This window comes from Stenella coeruleoalba (genome assembly GCF_951394435.1).
Source record: "Stenella coeruleoalba genome assembly, chromosome: 17".
NCBI lineage: Eukaryota > Metazoa > Chordata > Mammalia > Artiodactyla > Delphinidae > Stenella > Stenella coeruleoalba.
Genome location: NC_137163.1, coordinates 6,049,453 through 6,072,516, shown reverse-complemented (window position 1 = coordinate 6,072,516; position 23,064 = coordinate 6,049,453). Strand labels below are relative to the sequence as shown.

General features: G+C 48.6%; 1 protein-coding gene across 13 annotated transcripts in view; it reads left to right on the top strand.

Moving 5' to 3' along the window:
* Positions 1-23,064, top strand: part of KHDRBS3 (KH RNA binding domain containing, signal transduction associated 3) — a 623,624-nt gene that overhangs the window by 449,129 nt on the left and 151,431 nt on the right. For 12 of the 13 annotated variants that reach the window (XM_079901866.1, XM_079901864.1, XM_079901860.1 and 9 more), the window contains 4 exons: positions 3,602-3,848; positions 6,028-6,164; positions 8,275-8,472; positions 11,423-11,525. Coding sequence is in view for 1 of the 13 variants with exons in the window: in XM_079901857.1 (XP_079757983.1) it covers positions 20,857-20,944 (88 nt within the window). In the remaining 12 variants the exon portion in view is untranslated. Of the gene's footprint in view, positions 1-3,601; positions 3,849-6,027; positions 6,165-8,274; positions 8,473-11,422; positions 11,526-20,295; positions 20,945-23,064 lie in introns of those variants that run through there. The other variant, XM_079901857.1, reaches the window with a different exon arrangement.

The window sequence follows — 23,064 nt, the reverse complement described above, 5'->3', positions numbered from 1 at the left end:
GGGTTGCCCAGGGGAAAGAATCCCTGACCTAACTGTCCCGGGGAAACAGTGTCTGAAGGAGGAGGTCAGGGAAAGTGACCCAGGGGACATGACACAGGGCCTGAGACTTAAGGGGAGGTTAGCGAGAGGTAGGGAAGGGAGTTTGAGGCAGAGAAAACACCATGTGCAAAGGCTCAGAAGGTTAAGAGCATAATGCTAGAATATCATTATAGAATATATCCTAGAATATCATCATCATCATCATTTATATTTATTGAGCTGATTACTCTCTACTCTTCATTACAACCTATAAAGGAGGTATTGCTGTTAATCCCAGTTTTAGGAAAAATAAAACCTGAAACTGAGGTTCAGAGATGCTAACCCAGGTAGTAATAGGATCACCCCGAGGTCAGTCAGCTAGTCAAGGATGCAGCCTGTGTTTTTACCACTCGGCAGGGCTGCCTCCAGCTAGTCAGGAAATGTTTGTTGAGCTGGGTTAGTTGGATTGAGTTGGACTGAGAGGGAGGCAGTGGCCAGGGCACCACACTCTTGGTCAGGGAAGGGCCCCCCAAACGTTCCCCATGAAGTCCCTCTTAAGGGGCTCAGGACCAACCCCCCCCCACACACACACACAGTGGGAAGTGGCTAGTAAATGTCAACTTTAATCTGAACAATTCGAAGTTTGCTTGCTAGACTAAAGTATCTCACTGCTTGTTTTAAGTTAACCACAAAGATTCATTAATATTCAGCACAACTCCCACTGCAGGAGGGCATCTGTGTTTTCCGTATCCTGCCCAGCACACTGCGGAGGACCCCATTTGAGAGCAGCGGTGTGAGTGATGGAGGCCCACGGAGGTACAGGGCGGCTTGATTAGATTTCCCTTCTGAATTAACATTTTCTTCTCTTGTCTTATCTACACTGATCAAATTAGCTGTCAGCTTCCTTCATTTTGAGGGGTGGATGCTACCGGCTTCCACTGGCAGAAATTCTTTTATTCTTCAGCCCCGTATGAGGCACCCCAATGAACTTCGGGATAAACGTTTCAGAATCAGGCTTTCACTGGAGCTCGCGGTGTTCGTTCGGGTCTGTTCCTTATCTCCTTACCAACTGTTGGGAGCAAAGCCCAGGGCAGCCTCCTGCCTCCTGATGAGCCCAGTAACCCCAACCCAGCCCATTTCCTCCTGTGCCCTACCTCACCCCACTGCCTTAACCTAGGAGCTGAGATACACATAGAAACTTCCATTCTGCTCTTCCTCCTGGGTCTTAGGGCCCACCCCGCCTCCTTGGCTCCCTTGCGAGGACAGGCTGCCTGCCTTCTTTGATCGCTTCAGGAACAGCCTCTGGGCTGTTGTGAATGATGATGCTGTGCACATTAGTGTGCAGGTACCTGTCTGAGTCCCTGCTTTCAGTTCTTTGGGGTATAGATCCAGGAGTGGAATTGCTGGATCGTATGGTACTGATCTGTACTTTTCATACCAGACTAAAAGTAGCAAGAATATAAAGTGAGTCGTTTTGGATACAATCCTTGCCCAGGGCTGTAGGACCAAGCAGGGTCGTGCCTATTGTCAGCCAGTGAGGGTCCCTCTCCTGTCCAATGGGAAGCCCCTGACCCCTTAGGATGGAACATTCAACAGCTATCACATGTGATGCCTATGTAGTCTTTAGTAAACAGGAAAATGCTTATGTTTCCATAAAGTATAAAAAAGCAATAAAAATTGTCTACGTACAGTGTGATGTCTAAGACCTGAGGAGGGGCAGGAATCTTTGCTAGACCCCTCTTTCAGGGTGTAGCTCTCAGAAATTGGATTGGTCAGATTCCAGGCTGTTGATTGACTGTACCCTGAAGGTCAGGACATGAGTGTGACCCCCTCTTCTCTCTCGCCGTTACTTAATAGGATTCTCTTGCCCTCTCCTCTCTTAACACCCACGGCAGAAGTAGTAAGAGATTCTCTTGCTTTGACTTGCAGGTGATAGTCAAGGTGTGATAAGATTGGAAATCTGGTTTGGGTTGAGGTGGTGGAAGATCTCTTAGGCTCCTACTTGAGGCCACCTGTTCTAGTCCAGCTTCCCAGAGTGCTCCTTTGGGGTTGGAACCCAGGCCAGCTGGCAATAAAATATTACATTAATTTTTGCCTTATACTGTTTCTTGTGTATACAGTTGACCCTTGAACAACACCGAGGTTAAGGATGCAGTCCCCCATGCAGTTGAAAATCCAAGTATAACTTATAATCAACTCTCTGTACCTGTGATTCCTCTGTATCTGCAATTACGTGTCCGTGGATTCAACCAACCTCAGATTGTGTTGTACTGTCTTATTTATTGGCTAAAATTTGCATATAAGTGGACCTGTGCAGTTCAAACCTGTGTTGTTCAAGGATCAGCTATATATCTGCCTTATGGATCTCACTGGGAAGGACGTCTATATTTGGACTAAGAATCAGATGGTCTTGGATTCCTTGGCCATTATATCATCTTGATACCACTAAACAGCACCCCAGTCCAGTCTTTATTCCTTTATTTAACATACGTTTATTGAGCACCTACTGTGTGACAGGCACTTGAAATACATCAGAGGAACCAGGAAGTTGAAAATTGCTAACCTCATTCTAGAGAGAGACGAAAGACACTACATGGAGAAAAGAAAAGTAAACTATATAAGATGTCATAAGGTGACATAAGATGTGAATAAAACTTTGCCTGTGCAAATGCCAGGAGCAGGAGGGTGTGACGAGCAGAGACTGTGGCGGGGGGTGGGGGGTGGGATGGTAGGAATGGGGTGGAAACAGAGGGCCAGGTCAGGCAGGTCCTTGTAGGCCTTGTTAGGACTTGGGCCTTGACTCGGACTGAGGTGGGAGCCATCGGAGGTGGACACAACCTAATGTCTGCTTGCAAAGGCTCCCCCTGGCTGCAGAGATGAGAATACAGTCTAGGGAGCAAGGGCGAAGCCCCGGAGAGGGGTTTGGAGACCCACAGCAATTCACTGAGAGTCCAGAGAGGGGTCATGAGAAATGCTCAGTTCTGGCTTTATTTGGAAGGAAAAGGCAACATGAGTTTTTGACGGATTGGGTGTGGAGCATCAGAGAAAAAAAATTTCAGCCTGTGCAACAGAAAAAACGGACTCATCATTGAAATGAAGTGGGAAAAACCATAGGAAGTGAAGTTTTGGAGGGCAATTCCCTTATACCCCTTAATAAATACATTTTTTATGTGCATGAGGACTATTTTGGAATTAGAATTGGACTCTGCTTTTTACTAATGGTATAAATATGATTAAATTGTTTAACCTCTTGACCCTCAGTTTCCTCATCTACACAACGGGAATAATAATAACTACCTTACAGGTCTGTAGTATGGATCGACAATAATCTGGTAAAGTACCTTGCACAGTGCCTGATGCATAGGACATGCTTTGTTTATGTTAGTGAAATAAGTGCTCGAACAAGTGAAATACCTGTGGGCTTGATAATTAAGTAGGAAAGGTCAGAATTATGGACACTGTATGTTCACTCATTCACTTTTTAGTATGCATTTAAAAACACTGGGACTCGTAGAAAACTTTGATTCCTAGTTCATCCCATAATCCACCCAAAGGTGCATCACTTTTTTTTTTTTTTTTGCAGTACACGGGCCTCTCACTGTTGCAGCCTCTCCCGTTGTGGAGCACAGGCTCCAGATGCGCAGGCTCAGCGGCCATGGCTCACGGGCCCATCCCCTCCGCGGCATGTGGGATCTTCCCGGACCGGGGCACAAACCTGTGTCCTGTGCATCGGCAGGCGGACTCTCAACCACTGCGCCACCAGGGAAGCCCCCAAAGATGCATCACTTTGATGGAGATTTTAAACCTGTAAGAAAATGGGAAAGTAGCTGGTGAGTTTCTTGTCCTGTCTAGCTTGGCGATGGGCCAGAAAGACAAGGCAGCTACTGTTCTTGTTTCTCATCCAATGTTTCAGACAGAGAGAAGGCAGTTTGTTGGAGTCAATTATTTAAACCCTTCTTTCCATTTGCATCCAGGGGAGTTTGCTGCTGGCCCAGTTTGTTACCAAGTAATGAGATGAATTAAATGATCGAGTCAAACATAATGATTACTTCCTTGATGGCTAGAGCCCTGTGTTAGTTTTTTTGTTTTATCCCTCATAGCAGCACACCTGTGTAGGTAGAGCAGGTGCAATACGCCAGTAGAATTTTGTTTGTTCAGCAAACAGAACAAGGCGGAGCCTCAAGTTACACCTCACAGCTCTACCCTCCAGGTGGTAGAGGTGCTGAGGCTCTGATTGTAAACACGCATTGGAAACCTATTAGGTGTCAGACCCTATAACAGACCTGGTTACGACCTTCTCCCTAATTCTCCCAGTGATCCAATGAAGTATTATTATCCCTGTTTTAAGATAAAGACACTGAGCCTACCAGTGTTCGATGATTTGACTTAAGTTTTACCACTGCTGTGAATCAGAGTCAGGACTTGAACCCCAGTCTGTCCAACACTTTTAATCACACCATGAAAAGAAAAGACTTGTTCCCACTTGAATAAATATTTTCTCATCAGCCAGCTGAGCACAGTAGAACCAGATTCAAATTCTATAATTCGCAGCCAGCCAGTCTAGATTGAATTCGGTTCAATAGCGTCATTGTTTGAGCAACTAGAGGGTGTCAGATGCTGTTCCGTGCACTGTGCAGAGGCGAGGAAGACCCTCCTCTGGGGCTGCCATGTGGTCTAGGCAAGCTGGGAGCCCTGGACTCATCCTGAGCCTATAGGTGCTTTGCTGGCTTTGAGTGGGCAAGGTCTGGGCAAGGGTGCTAGAGGAGATTCAGTTTCCATTTCGACCAGGAATGCTGAGATATTTTGATATTTGGGTGGAATGGAGATAAGGATGGAAAGATGTAGGGTTAGGAGAAGGGGAGGAAGAGAGGAAGAAAGGGAGGAAGGCAGGAAAATGTGAGTTACCTCTACCAGGGCATTTCTGTTCAATTTAAAACAAAGCCTTAGCTAGAAAGAATGAAACCACCGTGGTGAAATCTCAGAGAACAGTTAGTGGAAGAAGATGGTATTTGGGGATCTGAGACACACTCCAAAGATAACGAAAATACTCTGATGAGAACTCTGCCTATTTTAAGAATTTCACTGCAGTCAAGTACTAAAGAGAGAGAGAAAAAAAAGAGGGGTCAGATGCATTATGGGAAAAAGCACTTTGTATCAGAAAAATAATGGTGTTGTTATCCTTTCAACAGATCTTTAAATACAGTTTGTCCCTTTGCTTAATTAATTGCAGATTGCAGAGAACTTATTTTGTAACAAGACTTTGTTCTATGAACACTACCATCTAATGAAATATAGATTATTTCAGACTATTTTAGAAAATGTCTTCTGCATATACAGTCTGATTACATAGATATCAGAACAAGCATGGGTTCCCTGGTTATATCTTTCCTTCCCCTAATTTCACCTTTGTGGATCTTCATTCAGTTGTTTTGTGTCTGTACCTGTTAACACAAAGTTAGAGTTAAGTTGTGTAAGAAAAGAACAGTTTCCAGATATTATGAGAAAACATTTTTTAAAAGGAGGGTGGGAATAAACATAATCCCATAATGGAATTACTATGATTGTTTTATTGTCAGTGGTTCATAATAGGATCAGAAAAAAAGGGAAATAGTCAAAGGGTGTCTATCTGAGTGGATTTAATTGAATAAGATCACTGACCGCTAGAGGTGGACAGATCTTAGAAATAACCAAGTCTTATGCTGTGTTTGTGAAGATGAATCAGTTAGGTAAGGGAGGACCATGACTAGTGGAGAAAGCTCAGCTTTGGAAAGAGGAGGCCTGAGTTTTCCCTCATCTCTGTCCCTTGCCTTGCACAACAGTCTTAAACCCTTGGGTCTCTATCTCCCCAACTGTAAAACGAGGACGGGACAAAGTGCTCTCCTTCTAGCCTGTCACTTCCCTAACCACCTGGTTTAAGTGGGTCACCTGCTGTTCTTCATTCAGGGCACTTATCACCATTTGTAATTTCCATATCGATGTGTGAGCTTATTTAATACATGTCTTCCTCAGGGGACGAGCAGAGACCATAACTCGATAAGGATGCAGCCATCTCCCTGGTGCTCCCCAGTGCTCAGCATATGGTACCCATTGATGTACTGAATGGATAAGCGAATGGACAATTGAAAAATGTTCTAATCATTATGGAGGTAGAGACTATAACCTGAATTTCCTGAATAGCTGTTAAAGGAAAAAGAAAAGCAAGCTGTTTTGGCTCACATAGAATCCAATGTTATTAAAATACATGTGGACTTTTTTTTACATAATTGGCTTTCTAGACCTGATATGTAACAAACTATTAAGTAATTTAACACTCTTTTTTACACTCTTAGCTGCTAAAAACACAGAAACTTGATGCTTCTCATAAGTACAGGGAAAAATGCTCTGTATTTGAAGCCCTCCCCACCTCCACCTCCTTGAAAATTTTCTAGATAATACCTAGAGGAATTTTCTAGATAATACCTAGAGGAATTTTTTTTTCTAAATGCTGAAACTGGTCATCCATAAGCAGTATCTTTTCCTTTTGTATTTGAAGCTGCCACATCACAGAACAAATCAGCCTAGTACAAATCTGTTGGATATGAAATGTATGCAGATCGCTTAAGTAGCACACATTAAAAAGTGTTTTTTAACCGATTACATTGGAAAGACTTGCCCCAGACGCATGGCTACAACAGTAATGGGTCATTTGTCTGTTTATCCAGCTCACGTGTACGGAGCAGGAAAACACGGCCCAGGTGGGAGAAGGATGAGTGTTTGGAGGAGGTCGCTCTACAATGTGGAAGCCCCTGACTCTGGGAGCCCAGGGGAGGGACACCTCCCCAGAAAGGGCGTGCTATCCAGAGGACTTCTCGAGGATGAAAGCGAGGAGCCAGCGGAGGGAGGAGGACTGGGAAACAGGAGAAGTGATTCTTTAGAATATAGAACAAGGGCAGGAGGACGTGGCTGTCCCGGATCCCGGAGCACAAACATGAGACAGACAATCTGTCATGGGCTCACGGTCCAAGGGGATAGGGACAAGTAAATAGACAAGATGAATGCTTTGATGGGGGAGGTCAGAGCCTGGGATGGGCTCTGAAATGGGATGAGAAGTCATGGCCATATGTAGACCGAGGCTCACATCATCAGTTCTGTGGACCACGGAAGGCTTACAATGGACCTCGCAGGACAAGATGTGAACACACAGAGCGAATAATTCTCAGGAGGAGGGCTTCACCATTTAGTTCAACACCTCCAGCAGCTTAGAAGCTAAATGACTTTTGGCCTCAATTTCTGTCTCTGTGAAATAGGAATGATAACACCCTTTGGTAGCTACTCCACAAAAACTAATTTCAACTGCTCCCCCACCTCAATCCGAAGAATCCCAACATTTTGGCCATCTCCTAACCTTCCTGCTCTGAAATGCATCCTGATTCTTATTCCAGAAAATACGGCCTCCTCTGGAAAAGTACTGTTTTAATTCCGAGATTATTCAGACATTACTTCTGGCTGTGAAGAATAGAGCAATTCACACATGCCAGAATCACGGGAATCATTTTTCTCTCCTCGTTCCCCCTCGCCTCTTATCCAACATCATATCCAGACTTGCCAACGTAGCAAATCCCCAGACCCGTGCAATGCACAAAAGGAGATGGAGGAGAACAAGAATGAAAAGGGAGGAAGGAAGGAAAGAGGCGAACTAATCGGGAGTAGGATATCTTGATAGGTGGAGGGAGCCTAAGGACACGGGAGAACACCCTTCCAGAAGGAGGTCTGTCAGGGGGGCAGGGGCTTGGAAAACAGGCTGCGGACGCCTGGGCGACATACTGCTGCACACGCCGCCCATCCTCAGGGCCCCTCTGCCCTGTAAAATGAGGGCAGAGAATAGAATCCCCTCTACCGAGACACCGTGAGGGGTAAAGAGAGCGTTCACAAAAAAGGCCCGGGTTAGGGCAGGTGCTCCACTCATGTGGTAGCTACTGTGATTGTTCTGGATGTGACCGAGTGGTGAGGTGGGAAGGACCCGGGGTTTGCTGGGCTTTGAAGCCTGGCTGACCGGTTGTGTGAATGACCCCAAGGAGGCAACTTTAAATTTTGGAGCATGCCTAGCACCAGGCAGCAGATGCAATCCGGCGTTTACTAAATTGCCTCTGATGCGTAAGCTCTCAGCGTGGTGACTGACGTGAGTTCTTCTTTAAAATCTACCGCGCTGACTTTATCTTCTTCATTCCTATTACCTTCATTCTCTTTATTATTGACGTTGTAATTTTCATTTTGCAGATGAGAAGACTGAGCCTCAGGGAAGCGACGAGGCTCTCCTGAGGACACAGGGCTGGAGAGCCACAGAGAAGGCGCTTGAACCACATCTGGGCATCTAGGAGGCCCGCACTGGTTCTGCCTCTGCTGACCCTCAAGGCTGATTCCTTACGTCCTAGCAGTTACCTCTTCAGAGGGGCCTTCCCCGGCCACTCCTCCTACGTAAGTCCCCTGCGTCATTCTTTGTCACGGTGCCGGCTCTTCTCCCTTCAGGGAGCTGATCACAGTCTGCAATTCTGTGTTCCTCTGTTCACGCAATAATAAGATGAATCCATCATTTATGGAAGAAATATTATCCTGATACGATTCTAAGCACTTTTCTTATATTATCTCATTATCTCTCACATTAGTTTTATGAAGCCAGCACTAAGCAATTGACATATGCTATTTTACCTTATTCCATAACAGTGCTGTAAAGGCGACATTAATATTTTCATTGTACAGATAATGGAACTGGGATACGGGGAGGTTAAGTAACTTACTCAAGGTCATAGAGCAGATAAGTAGCATGTCCGTCTCCTCCACTAAACTCTGTGCTTTATGAGGGCAGAGACCCTGTTCCAAAGCCTGAAGCAGACACATAATATACAGTCAGCAAACACAGAGTCAATAAAGAGATGAATACTAAGGAAAAAGAACATAGATGAGTTATTAAGTGGTGAGGAGGCATTTCCTCTCTGCTCAGAAATAGCTGCTTTGTCTCTGACCACACTGAGTCCAGGCACTGGTTTAGGTGCTATAGTCTGGGGAGTGGTGTGTAAGAGTGTGTGCGTGTGTGTGTGCATAATATTAGTTAATCAATCTCAGTATTTCTGTAAGGTAGGTATTTACAGTCAAGGAAACTGAGACTTAGAAAAGTTGTCAGCGGTCTTGACTCTTCAGAAATTAAAAGACTCTTTAATGATAAAAAGAAGGAAAAAAGAAGAAAATTTAAGTCACTTGCTACAGGCTACGACACATCAGGGAGTTGAAAAGCTGGGTTCCAAAGTCTATGTTCTTCCTACTATGCCTCTGAGGCATCAGCCCTTCTTTCATTCAAAGTAGAACAACAGAGCCAGAGCCTTCTTCAGATTAGCACAGGCAAGAAGTATCATTGTGCATTGCTTAGTTAAAAAAAAAGACAAACCCTGCTGTACACTTGGTTTCAAATTTGTTAACACTTAATTAGCTGGTACCATCTGTGAAATTCAGTCTCCCAAACTAGTTCTCTCTCAGACTTTCTCATCGTTTATAGACTTAGAGATACAAAAGGTAGTAGGGGGACTTCCCTGGTGACGCAGTGGTTAAGAATCCGCCTGCCAATGCAGGGGACACGGGTTCGAGCCCTGGTCCCGGAAGATCCCACACGCCACGGAGCAACTAAGCCCATTCGCCACAACTACTGAGCCTGCGCTCTAGAGCCCACGAGTCACAACTGCTGAGCCCGCACGCCATAACTACTGAAGCCGGCGCACCTAGAGCTGGTGCTCTGCAACAAGAGAAGCCGTGGCAATGAGCAGCCTGCGCACGGCAACGAAGAGCAGCCCCCGCTCGCCGCAACTAGAGAAAGTTCGCATGCAGCAACGAAGACCCAGTGTAGCCAAAAAATAAATTAATTTTTAAAAAAGCAACTGTTAAAAAAGAAAGGTAGAAGGAAAACTCTTCCATTGACTGAGTAACTATTGTGTAACTGAAGGAATATTCGATATAGGAATTAACATCCCCATTTTACAGATGAGAAAATGGAGGCTCAAAGAAAGATGAAATAACTTGACCAAGTCATACACACAAGGTAGTAAGGGAAGGAGTGAGAATTTCATTTCCTGTCTGCTAAATCTGTTGTTGGTGATCAGGAAGTATTGGCAGAGCTTTGTTTTGTTCACAAGATGAAAAATCAAAGCATTCTCAGGCTGTCGAATGCCAAAGAGTGATGTCAGTGACTTGTATCAATGAATGGACCTCTTGATTTTGCTGACTTAAGCATTTTCTATCTTTTCCCCTGAACAAACACAGTTTTGATTTGCTCTTAGCTCCCAAGGGAGAACAGTGTCTCAGACCAGTACTGATCACAAAGGAAATCAATTGGTCAAAATTTGTTTACAGAACTGAGATTATTCTATTTATTCAAGAAGGCTTTATAAAGCACATACTATGTACCTGGCTCTGTTCTAAGCACTTACAAATATTAAGTAATTTCACCTTCATAACAATCCGAAGAGGTAGGCACTATTGTAATCCCCTTTCTACAAGTGAGGAAACTCAGGCACAGAGATGTCAAGTAACTAATTCAAAGTCACACAGCTAGAGAGGAGCTGGCTCTTTATATTATGGTCTTAACCACTATACTAAACAGCCCTGTACTTGAACTAGGCTTGGATATTTCTTGGGCAGAAGCAGGGAGCAGTGGCTTCTGTATTCATTTTCCTTTCCCTGAAGAACAGGGAGCCACCCCTCATGAAACCTGTCATATACTTTGTTCCTGGTCAGATGCTCTGTTGTATCTAGCCTAACAGGGTAAAGGAGGAAATTCCCACCCTCCCTTTGGAGGAGTCCAGGGAGGGCGCTGTCCATGCTCTCGGTGCTGATCATGTAGGAAGGCTGCGGAAGGGAGCTCAGTATGTATTAAGCGCACAACTGCATCTCAGTGCTTTACTTATAACAGAGCGTTGATGGTAAGAGTCACATGTTGTTCTAATCACTTTTCATGTAATAGCTCATTTAATTCTCACAACAACCTTATACAGTGGGGACAATTTTCCTCTGCAGTGTGGATGAGAAATCTGAGATGCTAAAAGGTTAAGTAACTAGTCCAAGGGCACAGAGTTTTAAATAGCAGAGCTGGGATCTGAATCCAGTCATTCCATTTCCAGAACCTGCACTCTCAGCCCACTGTGCTTCCACAGAGTAGTAAAGGCGTAGGAATCTTGTGTCGTTTCAGCTCATGTTCGTAACTAGCCAGTGAGACAGCTGTTTTTCCTCCCGTGATATGGATTAGAGAGCTTGGTTCAGAGTGGCCTGTTAGCTTGCACTAGGTCACTGGCTAGTGAGTGGGAGAGGCATGGTGTAAAATTCTGGGTAAGGGGCTCTAGACCTTTAACACCATGATGCCTCTCTGCCTCTGGACTCTCAACAGAAACCATGTGTTCACATAACCTGAACGTGGATACCAAACACCTCAAGCAGAAAAGAGAATTAACCGGAGCGCAAATCCAGCAAGTCAGTTCCAGATAGTTAAGGTGAGACCTTTTACTGTAGCACATTGCAAAGTAACTGGGTCCTTCTCCTTCTGCGCGTCTGGATCCATTCTCCACCCCTTTCAACGCAGCTCTCTGCCCTGGGAGGCTGGTATCTAGGGGATGCATCAGTTGGGCTTCCCCAGTCTCTGGCTTCAGTTTGGACTCAGTCGGTGAGGGGCACCTGCAGGACATGAGCGGGTAGAAGACTGAGGTCAAGGTGTGAGGTTCCCTGGCTCCTTCCGGGTCACATCACCGTCTGGCAGGGGTTGTGCTCTCTGTCTGCAGCTGTTGCTCCTACTGCAAGTCTTCTCCTACTTCTACAGCTCTTGCAGGTCTGGGACCTGTCCTCTCTCTTGCCTCCCCAGGCGTAGATTGGCAAGGTTACCCAGACTGCTTAACGCCTCCTTCTTAGCTTCCCTTTGCCCTGCACATACCTTGTAAAGAGCCCCTTTATGAAGCTCTCTTTATGACTCCTTCTGAGAGCACTGTTTGTTTCTTGCCAGGCTTCTAACCAATATACAACATGATAGGGTGGACAAAAGGAAACACAAAACTCACTCTAGCATGGTAAGAGAAAACTCAGAATAATCATTTATTGAGCACTTTCTATGTGGTAAGGGCTGAGCTAAGCATTTGGAATGCATTAGCTCATTTCATCCTCACAACTGGACTATTAAGTGGTCCTATTACTGCCCCCATTTTAGGATGAAAGGGAGGCTTAGGATGAAAGGGAGGCTTAGATTTTAAGTAACTCTCCAAGAACAAACAAGGTCATCACGTTGGTGACATTGAGGTTGGTAGTGTATCTTTTCCTGCTCAGCGATGAGCAGGGGTGTGGTGCGGAGTCCGGGGGATAGGAATTCAGCTTCCCAAGAAAGCCCTCCAAGCTGCAGCTGAGCCCACAGAAGCACCTTTAGTGTCCGTGAGAAGGACCCTCAACAGGAACTACACTTGCTTTCCATAAAGTGACCCTCCCGGTTGCTTAAGGCACATTTCCTTCCAACACTCTCTTGAGCTGTAGCATCTGCCTCACCTGCACAAAGGAGTTGTTTTCTGCCCACGCCACCCCTCGTTCTGCCCACCCAGGGAAGCGGCCAGTCCTCCTGCCTTCCCTGCCCTGTCTATCCTGATTCCCTGGACCTTACCCAGCTGCATTCTAAGATGTGATGCAGTAAGGGTATTTCTGTTTTCGTTATTCAGCCAAAAAAAAAAAAAAAAATACACAACTCTATTATTTTCTTTAAGGATTCTTTGTGAGTGCCCCTTGGAGTCTGGTGGCATGAGTAATAATAATTGCAGGTGCCACTTCGGGTAGAGACTGTCAAATGCCTACCAAATATCCATTGTCCCCCATTCCGTACTGAGGAACTCCACTTTTGTTGGAGGTGCCAATGTGCCCAGGTAAAACACTATGTTTACCAGCTCTGCCCTGTGCAGATAAGGGTGTCCGTGTGTGATACAGTTCTGGTTAATGACACTTAAGCAAAAGCCATTAGTTGGGGCTTCCAAGAAAACTCCTTAACAGCTGAGCAGACTCGACAGGTGATGGTCATTTTCCCTTTAGCCCCTTTGCTCCCCCCCCCTTTTCCCTGCCTGGAGTGAGGTCAGATGCCCAGGGTGTCATGGGGATAACCCATCCTGCCATCCTAAGGTGGGTGGAGCAGAAAGACTGAAGGAGCCTGGCTCACTGATGACATTTTGTAGCCATTGCACCAGCCCCGGGCAGCCTATTTTAGGCTTCACGTGGGGTGAGACCAGGACACATCTCTTTGGTTAAGCAGTTGACAGCTGCGTTTTCTATTCCATGCCCCTGAATCCCTTCCTCCGATCTGCACTGCCTGATACCATAGCTACTAGTCACATGTGGCCAACAAGCACATGAATTAAGGCTAGCATTATGAAGAACCAGTGTTAATGTTATTTAATTTTAATTAATTGAATTTGAATTTAAAAATGCAAGCAGTGTTAAATGTTTTTCCATTAAACACAACTCTTCATTAAAATGTAGGACCACGTTTTACTTTAACTGCTGAGAATTCTGCTTCTGGATTGAGATGTGCTGTAGGTGCAAATACACACATTTTCAAAGTATAAAAATTTTTAATGTGAAATATCTCATTAATATTTTAAAAATTATTGATTACATGTTGAAATAGTATTCTGGATATGTATGGTTAAACCATCTTATTAAAGTAAATTCCACGTGTCTCTTTTCACTTTGCTAATGTGGCTGCTAGGAAATTTACAGTTATGCCTGTGGCTCATGTTATATTTCTGCTCTATGGCTATTCCACCCATTCTGTGCCCACTGAGTGCCAGCTCTCTGCTAAGCGCTTTACGTACATTTATCTCAAGGAGATCCTAAAGGAACTCTTTGTGACGAGAGGTATTCCCTTCATTTTACAAGTGGGGAAAGAGAGGCTGGAAGAGGCAGCTTTGCCCAGAGCACCCAGCTGACTAAGGGCAGGCCCAAGCCTCTGGTTGCTCAGCTGGTGGCTCCAACCATTACCTGCTCAGGGGTAACTTGCCAGGTCGAACTGGGCATGGATCACTGTGGTTTGTACATCTAAGTTGCTGCAGGTTGGCAGACCTGTTACCAGTGAGTGTGGCTAGGAAGACCAGGAGAAAATTGATTACCAGGATAAGATCTGACAGAGGAAGCTGGAACTTCCCCACATACCAGCTGCCATCTGAGGCTGGATCAAGTCCACCCAGATTGCCTGAGTACACCTGGCACCCTACTCCCCTCCCCTATCAAGAGCAAATAAGAGATTTGGAGGTGTTCCATATCACCCCGGTATAAACCCAGACAGGGTAGCAATGAGGGATGAGATTTGTGGGAAGGCTAGTGCCATGTTACACAGAACCCAAAGAAAAAAATCCAGAGACACTTAGGAAGTCCGCAGACGGGATACTGACAAAAGTCCACATTTGTTTTGAGAAGAGATGTTTTCTCATGTAATTCCATGTACATGAGTACACAACTTCAACTTTATGTCCGTTTTTCTTCCACAGCCATTTTTTGATAAGATTGTCTCTCCATTTTTTAGCTACAGAAAAACACAAACACAAGCTGGCATTTTTATATGAGACCAGGATGTGTTTACTTTTGCAGTGGACTCTAAAAATGTCATCACCCCCTTGGTAGCTGTTTGGACACTAAAGGTACCTTGACACTTCCAAAAATATTTTGTTTTGTGATCATTTTGCCGAACTCAGACGTGCAGTTTTATTGCAAAGTATTCTGCTAATGTGGACGGAATTGTTTTGCGTGTATCTCTATGCATACTGAGAAGAAAGAGTGGGTTAGGAGATGGACATAGATCTTTTTACTACTGTGGCAGTAATGTTTTACATTTAAACAGCGCCTTTCAAATCATGGCATCTTATAAAGTACCAGAGGTCGTGATAACTTGATGCATTGTTGAAATATAGCAAGTGCTTTGGCAGTCCAGCATCACATATCACACTTTTGGTCCAGGAAGTAGAGGATAGAGGGCTGCTGTTGCATAGAGGAAAACAATAAAACACATTCCTGTGATGGTTATATCTGGGAATTTTTCAGAGCACTTTTTGGGGTTTTCTCTGCAAATCTTTATTGTTCTCATCAGATCTCAGTAAAACAGGAAGAGAACAGCTGCTATTAGCGCACCTTTTAGAAGCTCAAACATAGAGACAGAGAAAGATTTGGATTTTGAAAAGATTGCCAAGTCAGGCTGTGATGGGGTCAACTACATTGTCCCTGTCCCTTCTTCTCCCTGGCTCCTCTGTCCCCGCCTGACGGTGCCACAGGGCAGCCAGCTGACCCTAGGCATGTCAATTCTTATTTTCCATTACTATTTTCTTGAGTGTTTATCTTCGAAATAGAGAAAGGCTGAGCACAGAGAAACGTCCCTCCTTTAAGCCTTCCTTATTCTCTTGCTCTGTCTCCTATTCTATGTGTCTTCTGCTTTCTCTTTTTTCTTTTTGTTCTCTTCATCTTCTTTTTCTCTCTTTTCCCCTCTCCTTTCCCCTTTTTCTTTGCCTCCTATCTTTTTCACTCTCTTTCACCTAAGATCATACTTCTCTGTCCCCTTTGCTGGGAACGAATTAAAATCCTATGTGAGGTTCCCTTTTGGTGGAGACCGGGTTCAACGCAGGGGTTGTCAATCTGGTTCAACACTAACTTTGGGGGGCATGTGCTTTCACACTTAGCCACTAGGGGGGGCCTGCGCAATATCTGTGGTTTTATTAGCTCCTGCAAGAAAGTACCAGGATGGCTCCCTTCCTGGAGAAAGAAGAAAGTGGCTGGACTCTAGCCGCTAGAGGAACTGGATTTTCCATCCACCAACTAGCAAGAGAAGGAAACAGGCTTGTAGGGAACATGGATACAGAGACAGGATAGGAGTCTTCAGGTATGTGAGTGAGTGGGCTGAAAGGTTTGATCCCATTCATCCTTAGACATGGCTGGAGGGTGTGTGTGTGTGTGTGTGTGTGTGTGTGTGTGTGCGCAATTCTCCACTGAATGCTTTTGGGTCACTTAAATGTTCTGAGCAACTGTTTCTTCATCTCTAAAAACTGGTGACTTGTGAGCTAGCAGACCTCTGTGGTTCCTTCTAGTTGTATTTCTATGTCTTGAATGCAGGAGGTTATGGAAAGTTGGTTGAATAAAGTAGGAGAGAGCCACCAACAGACTAGCCAGTCCTCGGTGAAGGTGTTCCTGATTTATGGATGGACTTTGAACTTTGCAAAGGCTCCCAACTTTGAAGAGTTTCTCTGTGCCCTACTCCACGTGTGCTAAGCCTTTTCAGTCATTCTCAAGGTTTGAAAATGCATTTCCTGCTGTAGCTGACTGGAGCCGGGATCACAGTGAACATTTGTGGTGCCTTTCTCCCTGACACATGAATGACTGATTTCTAGGTAAGGCTGTGCCATGTTCTGGTGCTTGTCTCACACGACAAACTCATTTATCTCTGGTCGCTGGGAAGCGGTGCTGTTGGGGGACTGCATTTCAGGAGAAGTGGACTTGAACGAGTGTTGAGTACTGGCTGTGAACTGACCGCCCGGCTGGGCGCTGGGGCTGTGGAGGTGAGCAGGCTCCGAGGACAGCGTGGTGGCAAGAGCGGTCCACAGGTGCCCAGAAACTGATGTGTTAAGTGTGAACAGGAGCCCTTGACTGCTTAAATGCTGGTGGAGCGTAGAGGAGTGAGGCCCAAAACGCCTTAAATGCCATCAGTGCATATGACAAGCTTAATGCTTCAGTTGAAACCTCACAGAATCCTGGGAGGTTGGTATTTCCTCTCCCTGTGCTCAGAGACATCAAGTAGTTGGCTCAAGGTCACACAGCGAGTAAGCAGGAGAACCGGGGGCCAAATCGAGATCCCTCAGGCCAGTCAGATTTGGACACCATCACCCATGGCCCTGCCGGGTCTCGTGGTAACTGGGATAGGATTCACCTTTTTTAAACAAAAGGAATAGGAAGCTTGTAGTGTGAGCAGCAATTCAGTACAAACGTGACAGTGACCTCACAGACTCTCTTCACGTTTGTTATCCTCTGATGACATGGAGTTTCTTTGGCTGTGTCTGACCCACTGCTGTTAGTGTCACAGAGGCCGGGGAAGTGTTGGCCATCTTTCTCCAGAGGTGGGCGTGGTGGTGGAGAGGGTGACAGGCGGGCACTCTGGCACACGCTGCCATGTGGTGGCTGGCTGGAGATGGAGGGACTTGCTGTGGGAGCAGTGCAGTGCCTGAGATGGCCTAGTGTCACCTGGCGAGGTTGATTTGGGAAGTGCCCCTCTGTCTCTGACGCCGAGAGGTTGTCTCCTGACTTGTGGATGTGAGGAGAAAGGGCAGCTGGAGATTCTTACTGCAGCTTTGGGCCTACGGTCCAGGGCAGACACAAACCATGCAGATGGAGTAAGTGGCCCAGTGCCTCTGGCTTGAAGCGGCTTTGGAGAAGCCCGTTTTGTGCACGGCTAGTCCTTTGTACCCAGAGTGGTGCGTGCACCAAGCCTGTGCCCCGCGAGTCCTGGTGTGCGCCTGGAGAGATCTCTGTCTGGCCCGGCAGTCATTAGACCTGACTTGGAGCATTACCTATAGTTGCTTGAAGAAAATCCACGACCTTTCCCAAGACCTGATTTTCTCATCTTCAAAGGGATCAGAGGGTTAGTGCCTGCAGGATGGCCATCTCAGGAAGACCAGCAGAGTCTGGTCAGTAAGGCGTGGAGGTGCCCCACAGCCAACAGCTTGGCCAGGTTGGTGGCTGGGGATCATTTCATGAGCATGTCACAAAGACATTTGTCTCCCTTCTCCCTGGAGAGCCCCACGTGGATACTTGCGGTGCTGGGCACCTGCCCTCTTGGAAGGTTCTGTGAGAAGGAGGGGCCGGAGCAGAAGATTCAGTGCTTTGCTGTCAGCTTCCCAGTGTACAGCCCTCCTCCCCAGCTGCTGGCGAGACATGTCTGCCAACTATTTGGATGCGGGAGGGGTGGGGTGTCCCAGACTGCTACCTGGGAGGGCAGGACAGGGAGGGCAGGCAGAGGAGGCTTTGGAGTCCCATGGGCCTGGGATCCCTTGCTGACAGTGGTGGCACTTAAGCAAGGTATTAAACTGCTCTAAGCCTCGGTTTCCTCATTTGTAAGTGCTGATAAACAGTATCTTCCCTACAGGGTGTTGAGAGAACTGAAAGTAGTGGGCACAAAGCCCCTGGCCTCCCACCTAGCACATAGTAAATGCTTAATAAAAACAGCAACTACTCCAGGGCTGGACTGTCACTGGGGCAGAAGGCTGGAATGGAAAGGAGGGTCTTAGACAAAGTGGTGAGGGGAGCAGCTGAGCATCTGGTCCCCTTTACGGATCCCAGACTCTCTCCTTCTTCCTTCCTCCCTCGAAAAGTGGCTGCCAGGGAATCACACCCTAGAATGTAAATCCTGTGTTGTAAGGCATGGAAGCCAAAGGGCTGTGCATTCCACTCTAGTGTTAAAGGAGAAAACATTTCCCCTCAGACCCTTCCAACTGCCCTCCAGGACTGCCGGCGTAAGTTGGGTTTTGGAGAGGTGGGCTCCGAAGCTCAGACAGGTTATTTGACTGAGGGTGCACAGTGGGTCCTGGAAGATCTGGGACTGCAGAGTGTCTGCCCAGCTACACTCTGGGCTCCTGGTCCGAAACAGAGACGTGTGGTCCCAGGTCCTTCATTCAGTCTGCTGGGGCGATGCAAGTGCCCCCAGGAGCTAAAGCTGGTTCAGAAAACCCAGAGAGCAGCCATGCATAGGGGAAAAACTCGACGAAGAACGACTAAGCACTTTCTATGTGCTGGAGACTGGGGATTTCACTGAGAGTTGATACGCTTAATCCTCACAATTCTCTTAGAAAATAGGTTCTATTATCATTTCCACTTTACAGATGAGGAAATCAAGAGGTGAAGTAACTTGCCCAAGATAACACAGCTAGTGAGCAGCTAAGCCATGATTCTAAATGCAGGCTGTCTGGGCCCAGAGGCCACACATTTAACTGTTGCACCTGACTGGCTCTTGCAAGTTTAGCCCAAAGAAAGACGTGAAGAAGATTCTTACCGGGGACTCTGAAATGGCACCGCACCTGGAGCCAGGCCTGTGTAGGGGTGGAGCTTAAGAATGAGGGAAGTTCGGCTGGGACTTAGGGGCAGCTTAGAGGTCCTTGATTTCCACTCCCAGCATCTTTGGGTGTAGAGCTGCCTCTGTTTATATCAGGAGTACAGGAGGTTGCCTAGGGGGCTGGGAGGAAGATTCACTCCCGGAGGAGTGTCACTCCCGGAGGAGTGGCATGCCCATGGCTTATTCCTTCATCAGATATTTCTGGTGCCTCTCCATCTGTCCTAGTGCACTAAGCGCTGGGAACTTTCCCCATAAAACAAAACTCTAGCCCTGTCCCTGAGATGCTCGTGGTCTGATGGAAACAGAGTTACAGCTCTCTGTGAGCGAGGCTTGATCAGCGCTGGTGGGACACAGAACAGTAACCAGCTTTGCTGGGGAAGTCCGGGAAGGCTGTCCAGGGACAGTGACATTGAGGTCAGGACTTGAAGTGGGGATTTGGTGAGGCAAAGGCAGGACAGATGCGGAGTCTTTGGCCTGCTGGGGGACACTGACTCTACACGGGAAATCTGAAAACGGCCTGATGGAGGATTTATCGGGGATGGGGGTCGGGGCGTGTATGGACGGAGGACATCAGTACCCACGTGTGTCCAGGGGACGGGCCTGGGGCGCAGCTCCCTCCTCCGCATCCGGGCACAGTAGGTTTCTGCGCGAAGAGAATGACAACCCGGCGGCAAGTCGGGATGACAAGGCCGACCTGAAGGGCACGCGCTTTTATGTAATCGACCTCGGTACCGAGGGTCTCGGGGGTCGGCGCTGAGCGCGGGAGGTGCCGAGGGAGGACGGCGTGCCCACGTTATTTCCTAGCACATAGTAGGGGACAGCAACGCGAGATAAGTTAGGGAGCTTAAAGAGCAGGGCGGCTTGCCCCTTTGCCTTTCCCCAGAGCCCGCTGCGCCGAGCGCGGACGCTGCTCGGCGTCCTCTCTCCCCGCCCGGCCCCTGACCCGACCCGGGGGCCGAGCGCGCAGCCCTCCTCCCGGAATCCCTCGCTGGGTGACCTTGGGCGAGCCGCTTCACCTCTCTGGGCCTCAGTTTCCCGGTCTTTGCGTCTGGCCACGCGGTAGCCGAGCCGTGGGGCTCCCCGCGCGTCCCGCGGGCCGTGGGAGAGCGCGGGGCGAGCGGGAGGCGCCGGGACGCCCCTCCCCGGCCCGTCCGCGCAGCCGGGAGCGGCCCCCCCTGGCGGCGCGCCGCGGCGGGCGGCGGGGCGCGGGCGCAACGCGCAGGCGCGGCGGGCGGGGCCGCGGAAGGCGGGGCGGGGCGCTCGGCGGGGCAGCTCGGAGAACGCGGGGCGGCGCGCGGCGTGCTGGTGGCGGCTGAGCTCGGCGCTGGCGCTGGCGCCGGCTGGCGGGGTTCGCCCGGGACTGCCTCAGGCTCGCAGAGTGTGCCGCCGGCCCGGCAGGAGGGCCCGCCTGACCGCGCCGGCCCGTGGCGGGAGCTCGGGGACCGCGTCCGGGAGGCAGTGGCCGCCAGCGCGGGGCAGTCGGCGGCCACCCCCTGGGGACCGGAGCTGCGCGGCCGCTTCCCGCCTCGCGGCGCCGCCGTCGCCGCCGGCGCCGCCGCCGCCGCCGCCAGGCCGACCGCCCGGCTTGGCTCCGCCGCGCCCCGGCCGCGGCGTCCGGCCCGGGTTCCGCGCCGCTAGGGCGCGGGCGGGGTCGGGGGTTGCGTGGCCGGCGCTGCTCGCCCGCCTCGAGTCCGCGTCCCGGGCCCTGGCGGCCGGCGAGCATGGAGGAGAAGTACCTGCCGGAGCTGATGGCGGAGAAGGACTCCCTGGACCCCTCCTTCACGCACGCCCTGCGGCTGGTGAACCAAGGTAGGGGCGCGCGCCGGCCCGCGGCCGTTGGAGACCCGGGAGCGGCGGGCCAGGGGGCCAGGGACCGGGAGGGTCGGGACCGGCGGGCAAGGCGGGAGCGTGGGGCTGGCTGGCCGTCGCCCTTGGGGCGACTGGAGGGGACCCAGGTCGCAACCTGGGGGCGTTCGGGTAGGGACCTGGGAGCGTACCGGACACCTGGGGAGCGCCGAGGTGTGTGTGCACGTTGGGGAGACTCGGGAAGGAAGGAGGCTGAGGCGTTTGGCTGGGACTTGAAGGAAACCTTTGGGGCCTCGAGGTACCCAAGGGAAACTTATGAGTGGGGGACGGTGAACATCTGGGGGCTTCGTCAGGGCGGGGTTGAATGATCTCATTGGAGGGAGAGAGCGGGGCGGGGGACTCGGGGAACTAGTGCGTTTGGCTTGTCTGGAGGGAAGGAACTGGAGCAAGCTGGAGGGAAATGGAAGGATTTGAGGGGATCGAATGCAGAAGAGGTGAAGGGAGCAGGTGCTTGGATTGTTGGTGAAGTTTGAGGACCTTTGGAGGAGGTTTGGGGTCAGACCTCAAGCACTTTGGAGGAACAGGGCCAGCGGTCCCAGTGGCAGAGACCCGTCTCCTGTCGCATCCCCTCTTTGTCCCGGGTCCAGGCTCTAGCCGCCCTCCCTGGGGGTGGGCAGCTCATGCCAAGCCTTGCAGGCTGGCCCTCGAGGGCCATTAGGGGAGAAGAGGCCCACACGGGAGCCCGCTTCTTGGCTTGCATGTCCTCTCTTTGGGAGGCTCTGGCTGGGCCGCCCTCCTTGGGGGCTGGCTGGGGATTCGGAACGCCGGCCGCGGAGCCTCTGCTGCCTGTGCCATCTTAGCACTACTCCGGCCAGCTCAGGGTGTGAGCAGCCCTGGGGAATGCAGGCCACGGGGTGCAGGGGGTGCAGGGGGTACAGGAGGCGTGCGGGCCCAGGACAGTGTTCCCAGGCTTGTTCCTCCTCAGGCTTCCGGAGTAATCTTCTGGGATGGACGGTAAATTAAGCCTGCCTTCCCGGGACCAGCCCTTTATTCCTCCTGGATCTGATACGTGTCTCAGAGAAAGCTGGGTTTGGGAGCCGCTGGTCTGCCGTTTCTCTGGGTGATGGCAGAAACATTATCTGGTCGGATCTGTTACCTTTTGCTTGAATCACTCACTGTGCCTTGACAGTCTGTGCTTCCTGACTTAGGCGGGTCTGCTGGTCTTAATGCTGGCCCTGGCTCTTTTATTGTTGGAAGTGAAAGATGAGGCAGACATATTCTGCTTGTGTATAGATATCTATATTTTAAAACAGCGACCTCCGGTATTTGCGTGTTGCAACCAGTTCTTCCGAGTAGGGTGTGCGTGTTGTTGACTGAGGGTGGTGGTGGAGAGACTCACTGTCTCCAGGAATTCCAGCTTGATATTTAATTTGTTGAACGGAGATTGGTTCACAGAGCTTCCCCATTTTATTTTAATTGTAGGCTTATTTTTATTTCTTTAATAACATGGGCTTGTGAAGAAGTAATGGGCATGCATTAAAGTAAGAGAATTTTAAGTTTTATTGCCGTGCTCTTCCGAGCAGCCCTACAGTCAGGTTTGTACTCCTTGCTCTTTGTGATTTACATATATCTTTTGTTGCCTGCTGGGCTGTCATCTCTTTGAAAGATATTTCTTTGTACGTTGTGTGAGATCACTGGCGTTAGAAATATTCTGGATTGTAGAATGAGTGCACTTTTCTTGATAAAGAAGCTGAATCAAAGTTACGTTGTACTCAATTAAGGAAGCAGTTTAACAAAAGTGTAGTAAGTTATTTTATTTTAAAAGTCAGAATTATTTTTCTGTGCCAGGTTGCTGCAGTACATTCATTCTCATACATTCAAAGTTCTTTTGGTTTCTGAGTTTGTACCTGTGGTAACTGCCTCCAGTTATTTGAAACAGATCTTGGACAGTGTTGCCATTTAGTGTTTTTTTTAAGACCTTAAACCGGATTACCTTACTTTCCCATCAAAAATGTAGTTCTTGTAAGAAGTACGCTTCTCACACCGAACAGTTATGTGGAGGAAGAAAGAGATACTGCTCAGGTGCTCTTATTACTGTTAATTTAGATTATTTCAGACTAAAA